This window comes from Cavia porcellus, unplaced genomic scaffold, assembly GCF_034190915.1.
Source record: "Cavia porcellus strain 051 isolate PalLab524CR breed Dunkin Hartley unplaced genomic scaffold, mCavPor4.1 scaffold_23, whole genome shotgun sequence".
NCBI lineage: Eukaryota > Metazoa > Chordata > Mammalia > Rodentia > Caviidae > Cavia > Cavia porcellus.
The window spans coordinates 26527449-26539690 of NW_026947506.1; the positions used below are offsets into that span (position 1 = coordinate 26527449).

General features: G+C 36.0%; 1 protein-coding gene across 1 annotated transcript in view; it reads left to right on the top strand.

The window, feature by feature from the left end:
- The window catches only part of LOC100718116 (probable C-mannosyltransferase DPY19L2), a 63601-nt gene that overhangs the window by 15767 nt on the left and 35592 nt on the right, over nucleotides 1-12242 (top strand). The window contains exons 6-9 of the mRNA XM_063233945.1: nucleotides 2058-2151; nucleotides 5554-5611; nucleotides 7559-7650; nucleotides 9721-9820. Coding sequence (XP_063090015.1) covers nucleotides 2058-2151; nucleotides 5554-5611; nucleotides 7559-7650; nucleotides 9721-9820 — 344 coding nt within the window. The remainder of the gene's footprint in view (nucleotides 1-2057; nucleotides 2152-5553; nucleotides 5612-7558; nucleotides 7651-9720; nucleotides 9821-12242) is intronic.

Below are 12242 nucleotides of genomic sequence, written 5' to 3' on the forward strand. Positions count from 1 at the left end.
TTTATTATACACTCACAGTCTGGTGGATCATTTTAGCCACACACTTCCTATATATCTTCTCTATTGGTTTCCTTGACCAATACCTGCTTTGGGATTTCTATAACAGTTCTCCAGGACCTGCAGTGGTCACTACTGCTTAAAGTGTGTGCAGTTCAGCTCTTTGATAACCCACAGACCATGCTGTGCCTTAGAACTCTTGTGCAGAATCACATATGCCCCCCGGAATAGCATTTAGACAATTGTTTCCTTACTTCTTTCATTCCCCACAACATGACTATTTGCTATATTTTATAAATATGTTTTTATAGACTGGCTTAAAATAATATTCAACTGTGGGAATATAAAGTAATCTATATTTCCCTTTTATTTTTATTTTTAATTTGCTTAAGTAACTTTTTTGTTTTGTTTTGTTTTGTTTTGGGGATCAACTCACAATCTCGTGCTTGCCAGGCAGGTGCTTATGCCACTGAGCTAAATCCCTGGCCCTCAAGATTATCCTTCTCTGTATCTCCTGCCATATCTTTCTTACCTATCCTATGGTTGATAGGCAAGCTACTCATCCTTTCTTCCAGGTCCTTGTTGCAAGGAGAATTGTCTTTTCCTCTCCAACATTCAGTCCATGAATTTCCTGTCAAGCCAAATGTGTTTCTTGTATACAGCATATTGATGGATCCTGTCTCTCGATCCACTGTGCTTATGTTCCTTTTTATTGGTGAATTGAAGCGTAAGGTCTTTGGCCTTTATTCTCTGAGGAACTTCAACAGATTCTTGCCTTGAGCATTGTTTTCGTGGTTGTTTGGAAAGGATACCATTGGCCCCCACGAGGCCACATGGTTTGTATGTATAGAGAGAGCTGTGAAACATCAGGTCTTCAGTGGTTCCTCAAATGTAGAATCAACAAAACTTGGTAGCTGATGAGAGAGGGACGTAGGAGAGTGAAAAAGTCCTGTAACGCTGGTTTCCAGCTTGATTATTTGAATTTCTTGAACAGTAGGAAACATGACAAGTACAGGTATGAATTGCTGTGTTCACCATGGATGTATTAGCTTCAGACCTTAGATACAGATGTCACAGGGATGCCTAGAGAGAGAACTTTAGGAATAAGAATGTTTGGAGCTGTGTATAGACTTGAACTCATCTCTGTGTAGATGATATTTAGATCTGCAGGAGTATAAGAATTTCCTTAAAGACAATATGTAGATTGAGAAGAGAAGAAAGCAGGCCCCAGAGGCTAAGGAGAGCCAGCACTGAAGGGGAGGAGCATAAATGAGAAGTTCTTGTAGGACAAACTGGAAGGTGTGGCCAGGAAGGTGGGAGAGTCACAAAGGCCAGCCTTCAGGTTTGGCTCCAGCCAGTACGACAGGGGAAGCTTTATTTAAGTTCTCTATTATTTGTTTTCTAAACCATAAAAATACATCTATGACAGCCTCTTTGGTTTTGCCTGAGAATTATGTGAAATGATGATTATAAAGTAAATAAGTTCTATACACAGTCTTACATGTGGGATATATTAAAATTCCAGCTGTTACTAATAATAGATCAAATAACTGAATCATCAGACTAAAGCTGCTCCTTGAGGTCAAAGACTTGATCTTACTCATCCCACAGCCTAGAAATGATAAAATAGTGCAGGGACTTTTTCCTGGGAGGCAGAAAGTGACTCTACAGATAATTCCAGACATTGAGGATGAGCAGCAGCATCTTCATTAATGAGAAGCCCCAACATTTGTCTCTGTATGAGAATACTTCACTCAGGGAACTTACAGATGTAACTAAAAGATTCATTATAGTGGCTGGAGCTGGAGGTCTGTGGTAGATCCCTTGCCTAGAAGGCACAATGCCCTGGGTTACATCCACAGCAACAAACCCACCTGTCCTCCGCACCGCCCCGCACACTTTGTATATGGGTCAAGATTATTGAAACAGAGTGTTAATCTGAAAGCAAATGCTTTCAGCAAATTCATGAACTTGTGAGTAAAAATTACTGAGATAATCACTCTCCCTTGCTTTATGACCATTTGTTCACTAAATGCTAAATAACCTCTGTCTTTTTAAAGGATTGGGAGACCCTGCTTGCTTTTATGTGGGTGTGATTTTTATCTTGAATGGGCTCATGATGGCATTGCTGTTCATCTATGCTACATACTTGAGGTAAGACTCTGGGTAAAAGATCTTACTGAGCCTATAAGGCCAGCTGATAATTATTGATTACATGAGACGAATTAATGAGGTTGATTGATTAGTAGTAGAACATTTGTAGAAATATTTGATTTTTATGGTGCTTAGCCAATGTCATGCAACCAAAACCTGAAAATGTCACTAAAAGAATACCCTGAATAAAGCCTGACTTTTATACTTGTGGCGATGCTTTTTATTATAATTTTTCAGTCAAGGTTTTAATGAAAATACCTTTCTCCCTCTGTAACTTACTATAGCATTAGAAGGATCTCTGTTTAGTATTAATTAATTTATTCTCATTTTACTCTCTGTAAATGTGGAATTAAGAAAACTATATAAAAAAAACTGTATCATTGGTGGCAGACACATTTGTTAGCCCATCTTTTTTGGTAACGGTAGCACAACTTCGGAGGAACAGTGCCCAGGGTCAGATGATAAGCTGAAGCTATTTGTTGTAGCCGTCCACTTCCCTCTCAGGCTGTATTGCTTCTCAGCGGAGCACTGTGAGTTAGGTTTTGCCAGTGATAAACAAACAGCCTCAGGAAGTATGTAGGCTCCTGTGCTCGCTTTGGCAGCACATATACTAGAAAATATTTGGCTTTCTCACAAAGGGATGAGGTCCACAGTCCCTTCTCTGTTCCTTCATACTTGACATGGAAGTGATGCCTGGGGCCATAGCAGTCATCTTGTGGCCATGAGAGTCCATCCAAAGCAGACCTTTCTGGCCTAACATAACTTGCGTTGCTGAACCAGTACCGATATTTACCTCTTTATTTATTGGTTAGATGACACAGTGAACACTCACACTATTTCAGCCACATTTGTCAGGGTTTTCAGTTCTCTCAGAAATACATTAAGTCAACCGCTTTCTTTACAATGTTATTCATGAAATTCAAAACATTTACAGTTAGAAATCTAGATTTAACCATTCAATAAATATTTACTGAATTTCACAAGGCTTATGTTAATATAGATTAATATGTATATATACTCCTTGTTTTAGGAATTTTTGGCATATCAGTGAAAATTAGTGACATATTTGACACTGTATTTGGGATCCTATCCAGCATATAGGCCCGAAAAAGAGTAAGGCTTGGAAAACTTGACAGAAATAAAATTTTTGAAAAGTAATTCACATTGTATATGTGGAAAGTAATAAAATAAGAAACTATTTGAAGCATTTAGTAAATTTATGATGTTACCTGAACACAAAATTAATATACAAAATCCTAGATTATATATTCTAGCATCAAACGAAAATGAAAATTTAAAAAAGGAGGCTACTTAGGATAGCATTAATATCATGATGTTCTTAAAAAAGAAATCAATAAGAGATATGTGTAACTCTTACGGGAAAACTTAAAAGTGAATTGAAATGTTAATGGATTGGGAGATGACTGTTAACCCAGTTGATTTAAAGATTTGATGCTCTACCAGTCTATATTCTGTTGTAATTTTGCCAACTCCATTAGCTGATTTTAAAGTTATTCAGAAATGCAAAAGGCCAAATTTAGTTAGAATGTTTCTGAAAAAGTTAAAATTTGCTTTATCAATTATTGTGGTATCATAGCACTAATGTAAATAAAACAGCATGCTACATAGGTAGACCTCAGGAATAGACCAGATACAGAAATGTACATTTAAAAATGCTTGGTGTATGACAGCAGGTCTTGCATTTTGACCTTATGGATGAGGATGGGCTTTTTGTAAGTAGTGCTGGACCTATATATTGATGGTTATATTGATGATCTTAGAACCAGGATAGCAGCTGTGGTCTCAGGAGTGTCCAGGGGAGACTCAGCATATAATCATTTATTTCGTTTATTTATATGGTGGCCAGGTGGATGTTTGCATTATAATTTTTTATAAATACACATATTTTTGCACTTTCCTGGGTGCCACATAGGAAGACTTTGGAAGGATAACTTTGAGTTAGTTTCGTCAGGCTTAAATATTCTTTTTTTGGAAAGTATTTTGCACTTGCTTTTTTCAGTTGGAAAATATTACATGACTGTGACTAAAACTTTTGAATAGTATTTTCCACTAAGAGGGCTACTTGAGTCTATGCTCTCTAAACTGGCTCCACAGTCCTGCAATATCAAGTGAATTACTAATCTCCAGTCTTTAAGAAGGATATATGATTGTGACCATTGTGGTCTATAAAAATGTCACCAAAACTGTGATGAGATTGGAAACTAAAGCATATGAGAAACAAAAGAAATAGAATGTAGACACTGTTTCTGTTCCTTAAGTGAATAAACATGAAATGCTTACATGCACCTTTAACTTGATTAAATCTAAGACGAATCCATATCTTTTCCATTCTTTGATCACCACATGGAATTGTAGAAGCTGTCCTGAAACACCCTCTCATGTCTTACGTGTTAGTACGTAGTCCGGGCTCGTGTTACCCTCCCCAGCAGCCAGGATTACTACTAGTATTTTGGGAGTTGTTTCAGTTCTTTCATGCGTTCACAGTTCCTGTGTGTGTGCAGTCTGTCCCTGCTTCTCACACCTTCTTTCTTTCAGCTTCTTCCTTTCTGATATATAATCCTTTGAACTTCCTTTAGTGAAAGTCTTTATGATCACCCACTTCCCAGTTGCTTTTCTCTGCTTGTGTTTTGGACTCTTTCCTTTCTTCATTCATCTATCTGGTACTGTCTTCCAAGTGTGGAGCTGGGGATGCAGCCATGAGCTCCAGAGAGATTCTGCTGGCACGAGGTTTGGAATGCTGTGACCCCAGCTGTGGTGGGCTGGGACTCTGCCCTGAAGTGGGTGTGAATGCGGGGCCTAGGAAGTGGTCCTCTCTCTTTGTTGGTTATTGACTGCCTTTCTACATTGCTGCTTCCTTCAGACTCAACAAATTAATATATACAATTGTTACTGTTAAAACTGGTAGATTCTATGTCTCAGGCACTTAAATTCAATTGCAAAAGACAAAACTGCCTCATTTAGATTATTCAAAGAATGTGAGATAGGCTGAAGTGCTAGTCTGTTGGTTTAAAAAGTCTTTGTTTATACTGAAGATTTATGGTGGCATTCAAACCAGAGCGGGTTTGAACTTGCAATCCTCCCGTCATGAACTTCCACAGTGTTGGGATTATAAATGTGTGCTACCTTGCCTGGCTTGTTAAATATTATTTTATGTCCACAAATTATCTATTTTATTTAGAATATATTTTAACTATAGTAAATTAGGAAATTTAGATTATAGTATACATAAAATTTTTATGTTTGCACTTTGAAGATTAAAACATGAATTACATGAAATTTTTACTTACATTTTAAGTGCAGAAAAATAATTTTAAATTATGAGATTTAAAAAATTAATCTCATCTTACATGAATTATGATTTCATACTTTGTTTTTTTACAGTGGGAGTCAATTAGGAGGTCTAATTACAGTACTGTGCTACTTTTTCAACCACGGAGAGGTTTGTTTTCTAGAAAATAATTTTAAGATCTTGACAGGCTATGTAAGAACAAAGAGATGTAATCATTAAAATAATATATAGTTGCATATTATTTGTGACGTGGAAATATTTGGTAGACTCTTGTACTGTAAGTTGGTATTTTAATTTGTTGATCTAAATTTTTAAATCATCAGAAGTCAAAATATATGGAATATCTTGCCTGATCTTTCATGAATACTTGCATATACATATGTTCAGTAGAACAAAGGGAATACTGTACTTCTTGAGTCAGACTCTAATGCATTTACTCCTAGCAAACTCTGTTGGAGATGGCTGTTGTCCTCACTATATAGATTTTAACACTGAATTTTACAGAATTTGGCTTCTTTACTCAAGACTTCATGCTCTACCTGGAGAAGCTGAGGTCCCCCTTTTCCCAATACTGGGGATTGAACCCCTGGACTGCACACTAAGCTGTGTATCCCTAGGCTAGGCTTGGCTTAAACTTGCAATTCTCCTGCCTCAGCTTACCAGAGTGCTGTGATTACAGGTGTATGCCACCATGCCTGGATAGTTTTCTCTTTATACAGTTTTGCTTTTTATGTAGTGGTAAGAGCACTTAACAGGAGAATTGCCTTAACAGCTTTTAAAATGTAATACAGTGTCATTAACAAAATGTTGTGCAGCAGATCTTTAGAATGCATTCATTTTGCTCAGGTGACACTTTACACTCTTGGATTTCTCTAGGGTTGGAAACTGCTTTGGAGTCTGACCATAGGTACAAACCCAAGGCTTTACCACCCACTACCTCTCTTGTACATCATCTTGACACGAAATGTTGAGTTAGAAGTAGAAATTTACTTATTAATTTGTCCTAAAGGAATATAGTCCACCAAACAGAGCTCATAGAAACTTATGTAGAATGTGGTGGATTCACTGGACAAAATGTTGTGTATGTACAAACCATGTGTGCAACTGAAGACATGGCAGGAGGGGGGAGGGAAGAGAGAGTCTGACTGTTACCTATTGGAAGCAGAAAATGTACTATGTAATTCCACAGGTTATGTGAGCTAGAAATAAGGAAATACTAAAACGCACACATAAAATGATTTCAGTATATTATTTCACCCAAAAGCAAATAAATACCTTGTCATTCAGTAATCTGGTGACATAAAGAAAAAGCCTTGTATTTGAATCTGTTACACTGCTAATTCTATGAATTAACTTTTTATACAATTGTAGTTCATCTTCCATAGTTTGCAACTTGAGGTTCTTAGAACTGTAACTTTTAAGGCTCTTGCAGAGAAAAAAAAATTTAGTGTTTTGAGAATTTTTGATACAGAATATTTTATCATATTCTGACCCATGTATCTTAGAAATTGCCTTAAGGTATACATGAGTATTTAATACTTATATTCACTGCATCACATTTCTTACATTATGTGTTTTCCACTGGTAATTCTCATTACTTCCAGTTGTCTTTAAAATTTACAGTAAACTCTTAGAGATTTACAGTAAACACTCAGAGGAGATCTTACCTACTTGTGCCCTCTGGACTTGTTAGATGCAAATTTGGTGTTTGTGAATGCCTCAGGTGACACCTGCTTGAGTATTGCTGTGGATAGGTGTGGGGCTCACGGCCCAGGATGTCTGGGTCACACATGTAGGGCTGGACTGTGGATCTGGCCCAGGAATCCTCACAGTCCCTCTCCCTGCCTTCTTGGTGGTTGCTGGGCATACTTGTACTTGGTCCCATTGATCTGGCTCTTTCTTTGGACTTGGAAGATGGGCCCTCTACTCAGTGGTCCTGTGTAAGGAGCTCCAGAATGGAAGAGCTTTGACTGGCTTTCAGAAGTAGGATCCTGTGGACATAGGGTTAAAGGTCCCAGAGGAAGCCAGCCCCCGTGTTAGGCAAATGATGTTTGCTGTCATGGGCCCTCCGTGAACTCAGACTTTTGTTCATCTCAGGCCACCCGTGTGATGTGGACGCCGCCTCTCCGCGAAAGCTTTGCATATCCGTTCCTGGTGCTTCAGATGTATATTTTAACCATGATTCTCAGGTAAGTTTGATTTGTAAAGCACAGCTAAGTAAATTCAAGTTAAGTTTCTTAAAATTTCATCAGTCTGTTATAATTGCCATATTCAGACTATGCTTTCTTTAGTTATTTTAAAAATAAACTGAGCGTAGAATGAAGATAATCTTAAAATCACAGTATAAAAATTGATCTCTTTAAGAATTTAGGCTACAGGTTTTAGATTATTTTTAGTAAAATATATGTGATCATTTATTTTTGCAAGGATTTGACAGGTTTTGAAAAAAAGAATTTCTACTCAAAGTTTATGTTCTGTAACTTGTTTTCTGAACTGTGTTTTTGATAAAGCATTTATATATGTACCATAAAAAGGTGTTCTGTGTGCAACAGAACAGAATTGGCAAAATATTGGGGATGAGGATGGGGTTGGAGTTGGAATCAAGAGAGAGACACAGAGAGAGAGACAGAGAATGAATCTCTGATGGTTCTACTAGTTCAACCAATTTTATCTCAGTTGTTTTTCTCTTTTTGGATACATTTTATGTGGGTATTGAATTTATAAGCAATTCAAACATTTAAGAAGCCCGAGAAACAAAATAAGTAGTGAAATACTTTGAATAATTTTGTGATATAAGTAAAATTCATAGACTGTTAATGAGATCTCATGCTGGATAGAGTAATGATCAGTGTGTTCTGCAAAATCTCAGGGAACCCATCCCATTTCATTTACTAATCCTTGGTAGATTCCACCTTCTGTGAAAATCAATCCTTCCTTCCTTCCTTCTTTCTTTGAACTGTAAATTTGTGAATCACGCGTAAGTACACAGAGGTCTACATCTACATTTCATATATTTAAAACTACCTCTCTGGAAACAGAGACTGTGCTCTCTCTATTTCTAACCGCTGAGTGCTTAGCACCCTCCCATGTGAACGTTGAAGTGCTCCTGTGTTAGTTGATTAAATGAAGGTAAATTCTGTGTCCTGGGGAGACTGCAAGCCTTAGAGAGGATCAGGCCAATCCTGGTGTGTTACCTGCCTCAAAGTTTATTTGGGGGCCGCAATTAGATTTGATTACTTGCTCCCTGTCTGGATTTCTATGTTTGTTCAGTGCGTTGCCGCCTCTGAATAAGTAGGGTAAAGAGAGTTGCTCAGTCTTCCACATCTCCCTTCATTCTCGGTTTAATTACTTGGAAGATAGTATGATTGATTGATTGATTGATTGATTAAGGTGCTGTCAGCCTGAACAGACAGGAGTTTCATAGAATGCAATGTGCTACTTACAACATTTAGTTTTGTATCCTTGAGAGTACATGCTGTGCTCTTTACCTGAGTGAAAAGTAATTTTGATTTGATTAAATACTAGATTGCCAAGAGCTAAATGAATGTTTTGTGACATTATTACTAAACAGTATATTTTGATTTTTGCTTTTAAAAAGTTACCTACTGTTGCATAAAGATTTATAAAAAGCACAATACAACTTTTATAATAAAGAATAGTTGCTGTTATATATTTAAAAAACCCCTTGGATTTTGTTTTTCATATTTGAAAGATCCTGAGCTGCTCATGATATAATATGTTGCTTACCAATATGTTTTAGTATTGCAAAATGGGCAGTTTGTATTTCATCTGTAGTAATTTCACTCTACTCCAGATTTAGGTTTAATTTTGTCTTAAATTTTTTTCCTTAAAATTTTCCACCATTGTTTATTTCTTCACCAGTACTTACACTTTTCCTGTTTTTGAGTTATGCAAGTGGTGATATGTGAAGACTGTGGGGTAGACATCTGGAGGCAACCAGGGCACTGTGCTGTCCTATTTTCTGACCTTCTGATGGAGTATTTAATTTTGAAAGCCATGCGTATTTACAGCAAAATAAGACTTTTATATATTATTTAATGATGAATTATATATTATTTCTGGAGTGTTAATTCTTGTTTTCTTTTTGCTAAACTGGTTTTTAAAGTTGACTAGGTTTTGGTGTATTATACCAAAGTTAAGAGAACTATTTAGATTTTGTCATTTTGCAAGTTTTTTTTTTTTTTTTTAAATGACAGTCTTCATAGCAAAACTTACTGATCCCACTTTTCTCTGCTAAGGACCTCCAACAATTATGGAAAATACTCCATTCCTTTCTGTCTTGCCAATGTTGCTTTTATGCTTCCCTGGGAATTTGCCCAGTTTATACTTTTTACACAGGTAAGATGATTTAAAATTAATTTAAATTAGATGCAATATGTACTGGTTAATTCTATAGTAATTTTAAAATGTGATTACATTTATACTCTAAAAGATTTATAGAATGTGGAATGATTATTTGTGAACTACATGAATGTGTGATTTAAAAATATAATTCTGTATTCTCTAGTGTGTTGGTCACTGATTAATATTAATAATTGACATGTAAAGAAATTTTTTCTATTACATTTTTCTCCAGTGTTCCTGCTGGAAGGTGGGGTGACATCCATGTATCTATTTCCCTATAGATTTTCTTACCTGGGTGCCCAGCTACACAAAATATGTAGTCCTGCTCTTCATGGTTGAGGTTTCTATTCTGGTCCAACTAAACTTTGGCTGTTTTGTCTAAAGAACACAATTTTGCCTGGAGTCATATCTCAAAGCTGTACTTGTGGTAATGCTTGCATGATTTGAATCTGTGTCCAGCTTCCCAAAACAACTAAGTAACTCATGGCAATATACTGCATCAGAGTTGGGAAGCACAGTTAGGAAAAAAGGACAATTGTAATGTAATTTCATAACACTGAAGTTTTCCACTAAAGCCTAGAAATCCTAACACTGATAATGACAATAATAATAATAATAATAATAATATTCTATATTAGAGGTGAGAAATTCCGCCATGGGACCCCATGCTGTGAATTATCACAAAGATTAATATTATAACCTCAATTTAGTTAGCACTGTATGTTTAAAGAATGTTTAAGGGTATTCCACTGCTTTATTGTCTTTTAGTTGGCCTCTTTCAGATTGCAACACATTGATGATTTTGTGGTTGTCATTATTTGCACATGCCAACATAGAGGAATATATTTTTAATGGGCATCATTTCATTGTGAACAAATTTGTTAATCCAGTGTGCTGTGAGATGTGATAAAAATATGATGACTATTTAAGTTGGAAAAGTATATTATTGGCAGTTAATCACCCCTCAAAAAATTCCCCGACTTTGAACGTGCTTTTGTGATCATGCTTGCTACTTTCTGAAGCAGTTCTAAAGTCCTCTTTCACGAATATCTTCAGTTGTGCTGTTGCAGCTGCCTGCATATCCTGGATTGATTCAAATGCTTTCCTTTCATGGTCATTTGAAATTGCACAGTGCCACATCCAGTAATTAAGGTTGGTAAGATCTTGGATTCAATCCCCAGTACCACAAGAAGTAGAAATAATAATGAGAAAAAGAACACATTGCAGCGATTCTATGAGCCTGCTTTTAAGATCAAACTTCTTTTTTCTTTTTTTGGTACCGGAGATCGAACTCATGACTGCGTACTTGCAACGCAGGCGCTTATGCCTGCTGAGTTAAATCCCCAGCCCGACCCTGCTTTTCTTTGACTGCTACACAACAGCTGCAATTTATCAAATATTTGATCACATTTCATACGGACACTCAGAAAAGAGGACTTCCACAACTGTTTCAGAAAGTGGCAAGAATGATGGGAGGTGTGAGAAGGTGAGGATTTTTGAGTGTGGTTAATGATAGTGTATCTGGTACTGTGGTAAATGTTTTTCAAATTTAAACATACACCATGTATTTTGATCACCCCTTGTAGGTAAGTTCTCTGGATAAGTTCAATATTGCCTTAAATGATTTTCTGTCCATGCAAGTATATACGAGTGTTTTTATCTGTGAAATTCATTTGTATGTTTGCCTTTTCATAGTAATGAGATAAGTCAAAGTTATTTTTCTGGAATATGCAAAGATTTTATTCTTGGTTAGATTTTTCATAGACTAAAGTTAACATTAATTAATGTTTCCTAATTGTATTACGTAAGAAATGTGAGTTAAGAAGCCAGAGATTGGTGACACTTTTTTTTTTATATTTTATTTAAGGAGAGAAAGAAAAGAAAAAAACAGAAAAAGGGTACAAGTTATACAGAATTTCAGAAAAAATAAACAGTAGGAAATCACTAGTTAATAGATTGCATATTGTCATCTTGGAAATAGTTATTCAGGTTACAAAATTAAAGCATATAAAGTGAACGTTCAAACAGTGAGATTGCAAACAGTTCTGTTCAGTGATCCAATAAAACTCAGTAATATGGTTATCTATCTTATACACTTAAATATACATGTAGTTATGTCCTTTAGAGCACTTTCTTTTTCTCTCTTTTGTACAATGACAATTACACATTTTGGGTCTTATTACTCCCACAGTTCTATCACTTTTTTAAAAGAAAATAAAACCAAATGTGACATAACAAAACAGAGTCAGTCAAATCAAAAGGATGGACATAATACATACTGTAAAAACAAAATACACGGTGATTAACATTGGTTGCCATAATGCCTCTTGCTATCTTAAAAAGAATTGCCTATATCATCAGTTATAATAAAATTGAACAAAACAGTAAAGAAGAAAACCAATAAAACCAAAACATT